This window comes from Harpegnathos saltator, unplaced genomic scaffold, assembly GCF_003227715.2.
Source record: "Harpegnathos saltator strain DR-91 unplaced genomic scaffold, Hsal_v8.6 scaffold148, whole genome shotgun sequence".
Taxonomy (NCBI): domain Eukaryota; kingdom Metazoa; phylum Arthropoda; class Insecta; order Hymenoptera; family Formicidae; genus Harpegnathos; species Harpegnathos saltator.
In genome coordinates, this window is record NW_020229926.1 from 475001 (window position 1) to 490457 (window position 15457).

General features: G+C 51.3%; 1 protein-coding gene across 7 annotated transcripts in view; it reads right to left on the reverse strand.

Moving 5' to 3' along the window:
• Nucleotides 1-15457, reverse strand: part of LOC105187074 (zinc finger protein 608) — a 207018-nt gene that overhangs the window by 2644 nt on the left and 188917 nt on the right. Inside the window, exons 3-4 of one of the 7 annotated variants that reach the window (XM_025296573.1) lie at nt 7442-10594; nt 545-1146 (exon numbers count right to left, since the gene is read on the reverse strand). The exons of 1 other annotated variant lie outside the window; for it this stretch is intronic. In XM_025296573.1, coding sequence (XP_025152358.1) covers nt 1076-1146; nt 7442-10594 — 3224 coding nt within the window. In that variant the 3' untranslated portion in view covers nt 545-1075. Of the gene's footprint in view, nt 1-544; nt 1147-6000; nt 10598-15457 lie in introns of those variants that run through there. 5 more of the 7 variants (XM_025296572.1, XM_025296571.1, XM_025296570.1 and 2 more) reach the window with 5 other exon arrangements.

The window sequence follows — 15457 nt, forward strand, 5'->3', positions numbered from 1 at the left end:
ACACATTCTTCTCACGGTGGACAATAATGCGGACAGAACATCCTGATCGTGTAATATTGTGACTCTAACGATCCCGAGCGACGTGTCGGTACTTGTCATCGCCGAGGCTGAGGACCTCAGCTTAACGTCTTAAAGAAGCCTGCCGTCGAAGAAATGAATGACATCGCACCCTGACACTTCGATTACATTCTAACGCGCTTTACCGCAGTCGATCTCGTTGGAGGAACTCGGTTGGAATATCACGTGGAATAGCTTGTCTAACGGCAATCCGAAGTCCCGATTAGAGTCTCCGGAAGCCTACGGGGAAAAGGAACAACAACATACAACGTGCAAAACACCTTGTCGCTCTCTGTCTCTCTCTCTCTCTCTCCCTCTTCTTTTCTCTCTTGTTCTCTTGCTTTCTCTGGTTTCCAATAACTTCGATTGTTGCCAAAAGAAGAATCGACAGCATTCATCGTATGTCATCTCGCACGTCGCGTCGTTCTCTCTTCTCAAATGACTTTCTCTCTCTCTGTCTCTCTCTCTCTCTCTGTCTCTCTCTCTCTCTCTCTCTCTCTCTCTCTCTCTCTCTCTCTCTCTCTCTCTCTGTCTCTTTTTTCTCTTTTTCTTCATTTATCTCTCTCCTCTCTCCCAAGATCTCCATTTCGGCCAATATCCCACGAATTGGATCACGCACGCGTTCTTGTCGCTACGTGACGTGGGAAACATATCAGCCTCTTTGGCGGCCACATCTTGCTTGGTCCTGACCTTGGGAAGGGACAAGTGACAACAACGAGAAGGAGCACGTGCTCACAGGCCCATGCGGTCGTATCAGCTGCACCACCGGCGTTAGCTACCTCGCTCGTTCGCTCGCTCGTTAGCTAGGCTCGTTAGCTCAGCCGCAGATCGATCGGGATCCAACCGGATGCCAACTGGTCTCTCCTAGGGCCTCCTACGGCTGCCTGCCACCGCCGGCGGTACCGTGCGGGTGTCCCGCACCGGGCGCGCCGCTCGCCGCCGCCGGATGCGTGTGGTGAGTTTGTGCGGAGTTGCCCCCGGCGGTTCCGCCGGGCATGACGGGAGCGGGGGCCGCGGGTCACTTGGGCGGGAATGGCGAGATCACCGAGGCGGCTACCGCGGCGGCCTGCTGACTCGCCAGCACTGCCGCTGCAACACACACAGAGAGAGACAGCAGGCCATTAATGTTTGTCGTCATTCGATCTCAGGCGCCTAATACGCGCGGGTTGTTTTTTTTTTGCCGGCGGTTGTTGATTGTAGTAGTAGTAGTAGTAGTAGTAGTAGTAGTAGAGTAGTAGTAGTAGTAGTAGTAGTAGTAGTAGTAGCAGTAATAGTAGTAGTAGTAGTAGTAGTAGTAATAGTAGCAGTGGTAGTAGTAGTAGTGGTAGTAGTAATGATAGTAGTAATAGTAGTAGTGGTAGTAGTAGTAGTAATAGTTGCGGTAGTTGTGCTTGTTCAAACAATGGCGACCCGCGGCACCCGAAAAAAGATCGATTCCGAGCGTGGGGTCCTCGTAGCCCCAAAGGTTCGAACCTCGAAGAACGATTCTCTCTCGCCAAATATGTCCGTCTCTCTCTCTCTCTCTCTCTCTCTCTCTCTCTCTCTCTCTCTCTCTCTCTCTCTCTTCTCTCTGTCTCGAGAAGATTTTCCGAAATAACGATTTCTTCGATTTTCGTCATACACATATTATACGCAATACACATACGATACATGGTTGACCGCCGATTTTCTTCGCCGAATTCGCGCGAGATTAGGAATTGATTCGGTTCGTTGTAGTTCAGTCTTAACATTTGTCTTTCAATGCGATTCGCTTGTTTTCTCGGGGCGGAACTATATATATATATATATATAGTCTCGACACAGTGTGCAACCACGTTCGATCTCGCTTTTGAAGCTACGGGCTACGTGCGAAGTATTGGAACTTGTAGCCTTATTGGCTGGAAGTTGGCGCGACGATGTTTTTAAGCGCCTCCCAAAGCCGTGGGAGCAGGTTGCGGGCTGAAGGTTTGCGAACTAGTCAATCCTTTGAGAGATGAATTACTTCGGCATCCTTGCCGCGTGAGCGGCGCGAAATTGTTATCTGCATCTAAAGTTTCCTTTACGTCACACACGTGACGCGATATACTATCTCGCGTGAAACTTGAACCTGCGGTCGACCGGCCGAGCACTTAGCGCCGGTGCCGAGCGCGGTAACGGCGCGGATTTAAATAATTGCGCGAGATAACGTCGCGCATGCTTCTAACGCGCCGTTTGGGTACTTGACGTGTGTTGAGCGAAAGACGGAGGGGAGATTGAACTTGTTTGTCGCGAGCCAGCAGTCGCGTCTCTCTGTTTCTGATCTCAACATTAAGAAGAGCCTGTAGTTTCGCGACTCTATAAACAGGAGATCTTTTTGACGACGTAAACTACATGTGCGTGTATCTCTCAAAAGATTGACACGCGCGCGATACAGGATAGCTGAACGACACTTGTCGAGTCGAAGGTACAAGAATATATTTCGCTCCGGCTTCAAATGCACGAAATTGAAGCCTTCGAGTTTCGAATTCCTCAGTTTGTGATCACACCACTCTGGCCCAAGTGCAGGTCGACCGGGATTTCGGAGTTTTATGCCAGAAGAAAAGCGCTTAATTCTCTGACCATTCGATCATCTTGACGAGTTCCGTAATAAAAGGCGGGCACAGATCCTGCCCTTCCCTTCTTTCCTTCTTTCTTCATAGATATAAAAGATCGCAGAGCGACGAGCGAATGTAGGAAGGCATCTTCGAGACGATCGTTAACGCGCGACGATTCCTCGGGAGAGACGCGTTGTCCTCGAGGAAATTCATGTATTTTTTTTTAAATGACTACAAACACCGAGTTGCTTCCGTCACTACGAGGAAAAATGACGACAGATATGTGTGTGAGAAGTGACGGGGAAAGCATAAAGTAACGTGTGCGCACCTAAGCGACCGTTTTCTCTCTTCCTCCCTCTCCCTCCTTTCTCTCGTTCTTTCTCACTCTCTCACTCTCACTTTTTCTCTCTTGCGCATTTTTCACTCATTCACTCATCCTCTCTTTTATTCATCTTCTCTCTTTCTTTCTTCTGTTAATGGTCTTGCGTCTACAATGTATTCCCTACGTTAACGCGTGGTCGGACTTCCTCTCGTTCACGCGAAAGTCCTGGCAGTGTTGGCTGTGTAAGTTACACTTGGTTAATTAAATTCGCTCATTGGCAGGCGCACTTTTCGCGCACGAGAGCGTGTTGCGACTTCCTCGCACGAAAATCGTTCCACCGGACGATTGTTAAGAGAAGGTTGAGTAAAATGAGAGAAAATGAGAGAGAAAAGGAAAGTGACTGGAAATTAGAAATTGATAAAGAAATTAAGGCTGGAATTATCGTAAAAAATATCCAATTTTTTTTTCTCAATGTAAAAAGATAGAATGGGAACATATCGCATTTCCGGTTCCATACTTTCTTCGCGAAACTCGCGGAAAATCGAGTCACAAACGTATTAGCGATTCAATTTCTAAAAGCAAATTCCTACTAAATTGCTCATTAAAATCAGGGATGCAGCATTTTTTAAACAGTGCTCACTTCTGACATAGTACCCATTGCAATTTCTCGTGTTGAGAACGTAACAGAGATGCTTTGTACTTTGAGCTTCGCAAAGGAAAGCGAAGAACGAGTAATAATCATGAGAATATCGAGGAACGCTTTCGTATCATGTTCCCGTTATTTTTTCAACAAACACTACTTTGTGTATTTCGATCTTTGATCTACAGGGAGAAGAACGATCCGGAGGGAAGGACGAAGAGAAATAACGTCCTTCGAAGAAGCAGTTAGTCAACTCCGCGACTTGTTTGTACTTTCTTCAGCACCGAAAGGCGGCGTATCGAGAGGATATCTCGGAGACTCGGAGGAAAGCGTCGGCATCTGTACGTATAAAGCAAAAGAACGAGGCTTTTTTTCTTCCTCTCTTTCTCTCTCTTTCTCTACAAGTCGCAATCGACATTCTCGGAACGGAAATCGCAACGTTGGCGTGCGCGCGCGCGCGAGCGACTGAACGCAAAAGTCGCACTGGGAAACTACAAAGTCTCGATTTGCTGTTTTTCCTTTTATTGTTGTGAAAGAAACTTTTTCTCGTGGAAGACTAACAACGTCTAACGAAGGATACACGTGTGTACGCGCGAACACGCGAGTCATACGCGTCGCGCGTTCGAGAGGGTAGAATACATGCTGCAAACGAAAAAGATCCCATGCGCTGAATCCTCGAGAGGAAAGAAACGGGACGTAACGCTCTCGACTGCAACTGTTTAGCGCGGAGTCGCACTCGTTGTCCTGTTTTAAGCGTCAAAGTATTGAACCGCTCGACCGATCCTTCGAGAATTGCGCCTCACTCGAATCGTCATGTAGTTGCAGCCTTCCCGCGAACTGACATCGTTAAAATTATACAGAATTATGCAAAGCTCTCCTCTTGTCTCTCAAACCGGCCGATGTATCCCTTCATCGTTCATTACATTTCCTTCTTCTCCCTCAACATATAGACTTTTTAATTTGTAGCGTTTCATTACGCGGACCGCACTTTCCCCGCGCATGCCGCATTCGATATTAATATGAGGATTTTGACATTCGTTCGGATATAAAATTATCCAGATATTCGATCGATCGTTCGGACAGCTGAAAAATGCGAAACAGACCTCATCTTCGGATTATCCGGGGATTCGCATTTTTCAGGACACTCAAATAATCGAGAACTCAAATCCGAATTCGAGTTCGCAGCGACCCGGATATTCCTCGTGAAAATTTGACGACCGACAAATCGAATTAAATTTTTCGACGGCAATTTAATCATTCATCGACCTGACTCAAGCGAACGCGTAACTTCTTCCGGATCCGGATCTCGCCGATTCTCGTTCGAGCTTGAATTCGAATCGCACGGATCATCCGGATCACCAGAATAGCGTGGTTCTGAGTCTTCGAAAACCGATCTCGAATCTATCCGGATAAACGGATATTCGAATACTCGCCGGCAGTCCTAATTAATATCGTCACTCCGCCATCGATAACAAGCTCGATGGTCGTCATGATCGTCGTGTCGTTATTAGATATTTGCGTCGCGCGTCGGTGGGTTAGGTGTGTGTGTGTGTGTTGTGTGTGCGTTCGTCTGCAAAGCGCGGTCGGACGCGTGAACGGTCTCTCTCAGCCGCCCGTGAGTCCCATGAATCCTTTTTCTTCATCCCCCGGATAGAAGCACGATAAATAATTATCACAGTCTGAACTATATGTCTAATCCCTATGCGCCTTTTACTACTTCTTGCGGTACACTGCTTACATGGCTAATCTATACGGTCGCACTTATACTCCAATATTTCCAAAATATTCAGTTCGTCGCTACGAGACTCGTACAATATATATATATAATATATATATATATATATATATATATATATATATATATATATGTATGTATAAGTTGTATACACAAGGTGTCGCAGGCGGCGCGTTGTGTTCCCCCTCGACTGCCGGATGACAGAAGGTAGGGGGAGGGCTGGGCTGGTTGGCGAGAGAGAACAATGCCGCCGAACAATAATTTCAACGATAACTTGGCGGAGCAGTTTTACAACGCGACAGGCAGACGGAATCCGTGAGCCTCGCCTCGCCACGTTCGAATTCTCGGTTCTGTGCTCTGGAGAAACGTCCAAGCGCTACGTTTACGGCGGAGCAGGAGGGAAATATCGGGGAGGGGAGGGGGGCAGCAGCGGGAGCGTGTGCGACGCCCACGACGCCCGATATACATGTTAAAAAGGAAGAGGAGAAAATAATAGTAATAATAATAATAATAATAATAATAATAATAATAATAGTAGTAGTAATAATAATAATATAATAATAATGATGATGATAAAATGCGCTAACAAGCGCGAACGAGAGCGTCGCATTGCTCGTCCCTCACGCCCGCAGAATGTACAGTCGAAGGTAATTGTATTATTTACACATGCCGTGCCGGTCCCGAGTCTCGAAAGAAAAAAAAAAACGAAACAGGGCCCACAACCAAGGCGTAGAACAACGCTCCTTTACAATTAGAAGAAGGTTCCGATCGATTCTTTTTTCTTTTCTTTTATAAAAAAAGAAGGAAGGAACAATGGAAGGGGAAAACAGAAAGAAACACGTTTCTCCCTCCCTTTCTTTCTCGTGCGCTCTCTCTCTCTCTCTCTCTCTCTCTCTCTCTCTCTCTCTCTCTCTCTCTTTCTCGTTCGCTCTCTCTTTCTCTCGCTCGCTCGCTCTCTCGTTCTCTTATTGGTCTGGTAATAAAATAGTACCTCGGAGAGGAGACTCGGCGCGCGGATTGACTCTCAAACGGAGAGAGAACTCCTGCCGCGCGCGCGCGGTCCCCTTTTGTTGCATATTCGTCTCATCGGGACTCATCGCGTGTGTATCCTCTTTATATTTTATTTTATCTTTCTTTTCTTAATTTTCTCTTCATCTCATATGCACCAATATGGTGTACGTCGTTTAGATACTCGGGCCCTTAATTAATACCCGGCCGAGTTTTACCCGTTTTGTCGGACGATCGCACGTCCGTTTTCGATAAGGAGAAACTAGAAACAGTCGGTTCGCCGTTTCGTCGTTCGTCATCGAAGTCGTCTCTCTCTTTTTCTCTCTGTCATTCTCACATCGCATTCGATTCGACCTCGAATCATCGGGAACACGTGGGCAACACGGCGAACGTACGTTACGTGTCTTAGAGAACAAACGGCGGAATCGTGTGTCGATTACTTGAAAAGGCGCATTCTCCAGAGGCCGCGACTGCTTTATAAACGACGTTCTCGCACGGTATCGCGCCGGAGTGAGAACGACCGTGCGGTCCGATTTGATAAAAACTTACGGATACAAGTCGATCGTGACGGACGTAACGACAGTTCGCAGTGTCGACGAGTCGCAGAGACGCGCGCATCTAAGGGCACACCCCTTTTTGTTTATCTCGACTACAAACGCATGGTCTTACGAAGTAGACGGTCTCTCTCTCTCTCTCTCTTTCTTTCTCTCGTTGGTGTCACAGCATTCGCGGAAAACAACGAGCATGGATCCCGGGGGAATCGATCGTGATGAATCATCACGCGTCTCCCGGCGCCTCTCGCGTGTCTCGCTTTTCGCATTAACCCGCCGCAAGGGATCTGTCGGTCGCAAAGGAAGCGTTTTTCACAACTTCGTCGAGCGTCAGAGTCTCCATACATGAAAGCAAGCCGGTGCAGGCAGCGACGGCAACGGTAGTTGCGCATCCTGGCAGACGCATTTAACGCGTCATATAACACGTGCACTCTTTATGCTACGCGTACGCGTACACATAGATACATACACACACGGCTCTTACTTTCTTTATCTTTTTCTCTCTCGCTCGCTAAATCGCTCGCTTTGCTGGGTCCCGCGGGTCGCTTTACTGTCAGGGCCTGACGAGAGGCTTACCTCCGTAGGGAGCGGGGTATTGTCCCGTGAGCAAGGGGTAACCCAAGCCCACGTGGGTGTGATGATGCGTGTGCACGTGCCGTTGCGGCGGTGGTGACCTATTATCCTTGCCGAGAGTCCCGCTGCTGGCGTCCACCGCGCCCTGTGGCTGTTGTTGACCACCCGGCTGACCCTGCTGCTTCCCAGACGGTGGTTGTCCTTGTCCCGGCGGTGGACCCGGGCCCGCTACCGACGTTGGTGGACCACTGGGTGGACGCGCTGGCGTGGGACCCGCTGAGGACGGGCTGGAGGACGCGGCGGACGTCTTGGGTGTGGGTGATTTGAGCGCGCGCTCCTGAAGCTCGTGTATCTTGTGCGCCGAATAATACTGGCTCGCATGGTGCTGGAGCAGCTCCAACGCCTTGCCGCCAGGCGGTCGACTGAGGTCCTCCGGCGCGTGATACCTCGGCAGTTGGTGGAGGTAGGGACCACCCGAGTAGGGTGCGGGCATTATCATCGGACTGAGGCCACGGTATACCGGATGACCCGGGTCGAACGGCAACGCGCCGTAGTGCTGCGCCTGCATATAGGTGGGGTGGATGTAAGCGTACTGCGAGGTAGGCGGCGGTGGCGGTCCTTGCGTCTCCATCGTGGGCTTCACGCCCTCCTGCTTGCTCTTGGAGTCTTCGCTCTTGCCGAGGTCCTGCGGTTTCTCCTGCTTCGGCTGGTGCTTCGGGCTGGGCGGCGGCGCCTTCGGCTGTTGGTTCTGCTTGCTGGAGTCGTCCTTCCGCCTTTGCTCCGGGTACATGTAGTACCTCCTGTCGTCCTGAATAGGCCCGGGTGGCGGCGGTGGACCGCCTCGTTGACTCTGCGAGCCGTGGTACACGTGGTACGTGCCCATCTGGTTCTTCAAGTCGAGGCTCTCCTTGAGAATCTGATGATTCTCGTGCTGCTTGTCCTTGAGGCTCGGCTGCGGCTGCGGCTCTTGCTTGATCTTCGCCTTCTGCTCGTGCAGATCCGGCTCCTGCGACTGTTGGCTCTGTTGCTGTTGCTGTTGCTGCTGCTGCTGCGACACCGGCTGCGGCGGCTGGTACGGATAACCCGGTGGCATGTAGCCACCGTAGCCGCTGTAGTAGTGCGGCTGCTGCTGCGGCTGCGGCACCGGCTGACTCAGTTCCTTCTTCTCCTTTTCCGACACGACGCTCTGTAGGCTCGCCATCGAAGGCATCTGCGGTATATTGAGCGGCTTGATCTCCTGCTTGGGCGTGAGGTCGCTCGGCTTCTGATCGACCACCGGTTTGCTTTCCTGCACGGTGGGCACCAGATAAGGTGGCTGACTGTAGTACGGGTACATGCTGAAGTGAGCGGGTAGGTGCGTGGGCGCACTCGTCTTGTTGTCCTTGTCTTGGTTCTGCTTCGACTTGTCAGCCGACTCGGCTTCGAGCACCGGAGCGGCGTCGTCCGATATGTCCGAGTAAGCCGGACTCTGTACATCGTCGCGTGCAGAGTCGACGATAGGCGCCTCCAATGGCGAAGGATGCGGGCTACCGCCGGGCGACTTCCGCGATTTCTTCTTGTAGCCCTGCGGCTTCGGTGTGCGCGCGTCATTCTTGCTTTTATCCTGCTCCGGCATGAGCGCCGCGGTGGGCTTCACCTTGAACTGCGGCATCTTCGCCGTGTGCAGCGACACGCTTTGATACTGCTGCAAATGCGACTGCACGCTCTGAACCGGGTGACCCGGCGGTGGCGGCGGTGCCACTTGTAGACTCGCTTGTTGCGACACTTGACTCGCGAGACTTTGCAGACCCGGATGTTGACTCGCTATACTCTGCAGACTTGCCTGCTGCTGCTGCTGCTGCTGCTGCTGCTGTTGCTGCTGCTGTTGCTGCTGCTGCAGTCCGGACTGTTGCACCACATGCGCTTGCGTCGGCTGACCCAGTTGGGCCGACAGGGGATGCTGCATCGGCTGCAGCTGATGCGCCGGCGGCAGTTGCTGTTGTACCGATGACTGCAGTTGCTGCTGTTGTTGGCTAGGCTGCAGCTGTTGCGGCGCTTGGCCCACCTGCAGCGACTGTTGCGCCTGTTGCAGCAGCGGATTCTGCGGCTGATGCTGCTGCACCTGCGAAGGCTGCGGTGGTTGCGGTATGTTGATGGGCTGAGGGATATTCGTGATCGGATGTGGCGACGGTATGGGCCTGGGAGACTGACTGGTGTGCGGACTCGGACTCTGCGGCGGGTTCGACGAGTTTAACGACTGGCTTTGTTGTTGCTGCTGCTGCTGCTGCTGCTGCTGCTGCTGTTGCTGCTGTTGCTGCAACGACTGCTGCTGCTGCTGCACCGAAGTTTGCCTCGACGAAGGTGGCGCCACAGGACTCGGCGCCGGCAGGTCGTCTTGACCGAACCTCAGTACACCCGGCTTCACGATGCTCTTGTCCGCGAGCACAGTCGGCGTAGGAGGTTCTATACTCGGTGACGGTACTCTGGGAGGTGGCGGTGGTGTCTCCGGTGGCAGACTAGTCGCCGGCGGACTCGCCGCGCGTACTGGTGTGCCCTCCGGCTTGTCCGCCGGTGATTTCACCGGCGTCGCCGGACTCGGAGCCTCGATGTTGCTCTCGTCGTTCTCGGACATGCTGGTGATGCCCTCCTTCGTGTCGTCGTCGTCCGCGGAGCCGTGGGCGTGACTCTGGTGGTACTTGAGCCCGTTGATGTGTTTGTACTTCTTGCTGCAGTTCGGCTCCGGGCACTCGAGCAACACCGGGCTCGCCGGCGGCGAGCCGCTCGGCGGAGTAGGTGGCGGCGCCCGTCGTTTGTTCTTCTCCTCCTCTTCGGGGCCGCGAGATTTGCGCTTCGCCGCTGGGTCCGGACGCGGTGGCACGAAGGCCGCCGGACTCGGACTGGCGGCAGGCGAACCCTGCGCACCCCTGCGACCTTTGCCGCCGTTGCGCAGTTTACTGTGCACCGAGCTCCTGGTCTCCGTGAAGTTGCTCAGGTCGTTACCGGGTGTGGAATTGGCGGCCGCACGACCCCGCTTGCCGCGGCCTTTCGGCGTGCGAGCGTCCAGGTCGCTCGTAGGCGAGTCGCAGAACCTGGGTGGCGCCCAGTCGTGGCGGGTACAATCCAGGAGCGTCCCGACGTACGTCTTGCCGCGCCACGTCACGTTCACCACTAATACGCCTGCAACAAAAAGAGAACGTCCCAAATAGTAACGATCGGTAATGAGACGCGACCGCAAGCGCTCCGTGCTGCCGCCGTCATTGGAGCTCGGCTATGGGTTTTCTATACCCGGGACTGACCGCACCCGGCTGACAAACAGTCAGTTGCGATGCGTTTGTTCATTCTCATTCTCGGCTCGGCTCATTACGGCTCGGAAAATCGATTATCTGAAAATCGATCGATCGATTTCTTCAGTATTTTTTTTCGGTATATTTCTGTCTCTTTTTTATCGGTTTGATGAACGAATGGTAAGAAGATTGAATTTTTTTTCGGTGTGTGTCGGTGTCAAGAAGCTTTTAGCAAAAGAGAGTAAGAGAGGGGGAGTGAGGGGAAAAAGAAATGTACAGTGCAATATTCGCGACGACATATGTGTCGCAACTCTGAATCTACCGGATACTTTAGCGAAAATTTGACGAATCTGCCGTGCAATTCGAGCGCTACCTGTTATCGTTGGAAAAATTGACAATCAAGATAGAAGTCTGAGATAACCGAAAGAGGTTACCAGTTACACAGATACCCGATACTGACTACGCGCTTCGCTAATCGCATTCCGACTCTGTTGGTCTTTCGAGCCGACCATCTCTCTCCTGCTGCTTCTTTTCCTCCTGCCGCGAAGGAGACGCGTCTAGCTCGCGAGAGCGAGCTCGATGACTCGAGAACCTGTTTGCAAGGAATTTCGATTGCACGAGAGACGCAGCGAAGTTGGTGGTATTGGTTGGGGATAGGAGGGGCGGGTGCAGTGTCTATTGCTGCTTATTAATCCCAAAGGTTACTCCTCCGGATTAACTTGAATTTCTTACGTAACCGTTCGTAATCTCCGTCGTGTACAACCTTGTTCTCGCTTTCACGAGATAAGGCGAGATAAAGGACGAGATCGGCCGACGATGGACGCAAGGGGAGCCGCGCGATCGCGGATCGTTGACGCGGACGGCGCGACGCGCAAAGCCGCTGATAGGAAAAACCGGTCTCTGAGATACGAGCGCGGCTGCCGAGGCCCGAGACGTTTCAGCGAGTAATAGGCTCTTCGTGGCAACGTATGAAGAATTACTCGCGCGTTATTCTCTTTCTCTCTTCCTTCTTCCCCCCTTCTCTCTCTCTCTCTCTCTCTCTCTCTCTCTCTCTCTCTCTCTCTCTCTTTCGTCTACCCTCTGCTCCTTCTGCATTCTCGTTCTTCGTTCTTGCGCGATCAACGCCGCTAATTGAAAATACGCGGTCCCGAGAGCGCGGCCGTCTCGCACACGTGCAAGAAGAAAATACGGTGTTTCGCAGGTGATCCCGAGGATGATGCTGCAGGTGTTCGCCGCACCGTGCGGAACTCCCGTGTTCCACGGAGCGCAGCTAAATTACTTTCGCGTTCGCGTAATGGGAAGAGCCGACGCGACGTAAATCGAATCGCCTCTACGGGGCGCCGCGTCAGATTTAAATGTCAAAGCCTCGCAGAGGAGCGCGGAGTTTGCATGTGCAAAGTAGTCGACGTGATCTGCGGACGTGGGAGAAAGCCTCGCGTAAACGACGTGACTCTCTAGGACCGCTCGATTTTTCGCGCGACGAGCGTGTTTTCATTGTACCGGCTTCGACGACGAGGGACTTGTTTGGGAGGCCCTCCTTGGAGATGATATTTGCGATAGTATAGTGGATGCGCGTCAGCGCATAGTTGGTCGTGAATAAGATAACGTTGAATTTACACGATAAGGTTACAAGAGAATCGCTGGGCACAACATGTCGGGCTTTGCGCTGCGAATTTTGATGCTACTGATAGTCGTCGCGCGCTCATCCAGCCGTTTTTTCCGGTTAGGACAGAGAAGATCCGCTAAGAAACTCCAGAACAGCTCCAAATCTACAATCTATTTTTAGAAAATAGATATCGAGATTTATTTAACATTCTAATTATCTCAACATTTCAGCCGCATTTAATTTCTGCTTTTAACTTCAGTCAGTAATTCGTTGATGACTTCATTAATGTAACGCACTTAACACAGCCAACTGCAGATAAATAATGGGACTAGTGGGGAAACATAAGAAGACAAACTTTTTGTTCCCGTAACTAGTTTATCACTCTACTGACGTTGGAAATTTCGACAAGATATGGATATTTAGGTGAGATCGAAAGAAAAATACTGTAAAGGCTTTTATGCGCTCATAGATTTTTGTCTCGTTATTTTACCAAATTCAAGCTAAAATTGCGGCTGAGAATTATTGGACCAACAAGTACTCTTAGAAGGGCAAGAGGCTCCTCCCTCTTCGCTCGTTTTGTGAATCACCAAATCCTACCGAAACCTCCAACGCTACTAAACAAGAAAAAATAAATAGATTAATTGGCTCATTAGTCCTATCATTCAACCATATTGATTATTTAATATTTGCTCATCTCTCGCAAATATTATCGAAATAATCGAATGATAAATTATTCACGGAAATAAGTCTTTCCTTCAGCCTTGATACGAAAAAGAAACGACGAGATAAAAGTCTAAAACGATATAGAAGAGAAAAACGGCAGTAGATAAGCATTCGCAGCATCGAAGTAGGGCAATAGCAGCGCTTAGTCCCGAGATTCTCCATTGATCCTTTCAGTTCAACGGAATTTGCAGGGTCAATGTAGAGTCAGGATTTCGACTCGGGAAGGGTTTTCATCGGAGCGATTAGTCCTCCCTCGTCGGAGCGCAATCTCCTCGCCGAGAAGGCGGGGAGGGAGGGGAGACGTATCGTTTCAAAAATAAATATCTCCGTCGGAGAATCAGAAGGATCAGAGGGGGGGGAAGTGGATAGCCGTAACGAAGCTCGTGCTTTGCGTCTGCGGGCTCTCCCTTCGCGAACCGATGTGAATCGAGCGACCGAAATAAAGCAGCGAGCGCGGCGGTCGGGGGAGAAAATAGAGGCGGACAAAGAGGACAATAAAAACACCGGAAGTTTCAAGGCGACCAAGTCCCTAAAAGCCACATGACACCGTGTTTCTCCTCCATCTGTCAGATACATCGCGTTTTCTTCTCCTATCTTCTCTCCCTTCGTCTCTCTCCCCTTTCTCTCTCTCTTTCTCTCTTTGCTCTTGTCTTGAGAACGAAACGAGATGTCTCGTTTTTTTTCCTTCTCACCCCGCGGCATGCCCTCATCCTTTCGCCCTTTCTCCACCTCTCTGTCTCCCTTTCTCTCTCCGCGTTCTCCTTTCTCTCTCGCCACGCGAGAAACCTCGGGGCATTTTGGTTGATTGAGTCGTCCCCTCGCGTCGACGTCATTCCCATTTACCGCGAAAGATAAACGTATGGGCGAGAGTACCGACGCGAGGGATGATGATGAATCCGTGCATCTCACCCTCGTCACGCGCCTTTTCATCCCGTCCGTTTCCGCGCCCCGTTCCCCTCCCCCGTTATACTTTCACCCTTTTTTTCCCCACTCTTTTCACGTGGGCCCTGACGGCGGCCGAGTGCCGGGTAAGTGACTAATTAGCCGCTAATAACCCGGAGAGACGTCACTCGGTCTCACGTCGATGAGCGTTTCGCTTTGAGCGCCGAGGCTCTCGGATCGCGCGTAAAAATGAGCGTGCCGCCACACGACGCCGCGAAGGGACTTTCCGCAAGAAGCAGACGAGGTTTATCGGCGAACGCTCGTTTTCACGTAGCTTTTCCATTACAATCGCGTCGACAGTACACCGTCTCTGCTGGTCGTCTACTTAACTTTCCAACCGGACGGATTACACACACAATTCCACCAATTTTCACATCCTGAAATTTCTTATTACGCAGCGATTTTTATCTTCTGCTCTGGCTCGGATCGGGGTTTTCACGACCGAGTAATCTCGCGGACTTGGATCTTGTCGCTGATCGTTTTTCCTTTTTTCCGAAACGCAAATATGAGTAACAATTGAGATGTGAATATTTTCCTTCGCGATATTCTATTCTGAGCGCGCTTCCTCGCAACTTCGCAAACGAATCCATCTTCGATGCATTCGCGGACTTCCGCGGACTCGCGGCCGGATCTTTGGAGGTAACCGAATCTCCCACGACGAAGAGATTGCGGTCGGCTAGTGAAGAACGTGAAAAGTCACATCCAACGTTATTTGTCCTCGCTCGCTCGTTCACGGTCAAACGGACGACGACGTCGCGCCGTCGAGTTTCCTCTTCCTGAAAGCCGCTGGACGATAAAGGGAATCTTTGCTCGGAACGGGAGATTTGCGGCCACGACTGAAGAAAGCTGGACCGACGAGCGCGGTCAGATGAGAACGCGAGGAAGAAGCTTGCAGCTTCTCGTTCCGCGCAAAACGACGAGTTAATATTTCTCTCGGCCGATACCGTCGGGATTATCGCGATATCTCGGGCTTTCCGGAGTTCTCTCTCTCTCTCTCTCTCTCTCTCTCTCTCTCTCTTTCTCTCTCTGTCTCTCGCTCTCTTTTTCTCTTGTTGTCTCCTTCGTTTCTACCAACCGTCACGCGGAATCACGCCGACAGCGACGTAATTCGCTCGCCGAGTGATGATGACGTCGCGACCGCGAGAATGTCGCTCCGAGCTTCGAAAGATTGCATTTTCGGACGCAACGAGCTGATTTCACCTCGCGAATTTCACCGACGAGAACTCGTCAGCCGGGTTGGCAGTGATCTTTCGCGAGATTCGAGCAAGGTGGACCGTCGTCATTCTCGTCGTCGTCGCCGTCTCATTTATCGACATATCGAGGTGAGAAATGTCCCTAGCATCGAGAGCGTACGTGATATCCCGCGACTAACTCGACTTTGATACATCGCCCGGCGAGCACGAAGAAAACAGAAATAACAATGCCGCCGGTTGGGGTTATTTGTCAGACGAGACATCGCGCGCGCCGACGATCGTGTGCAAAACG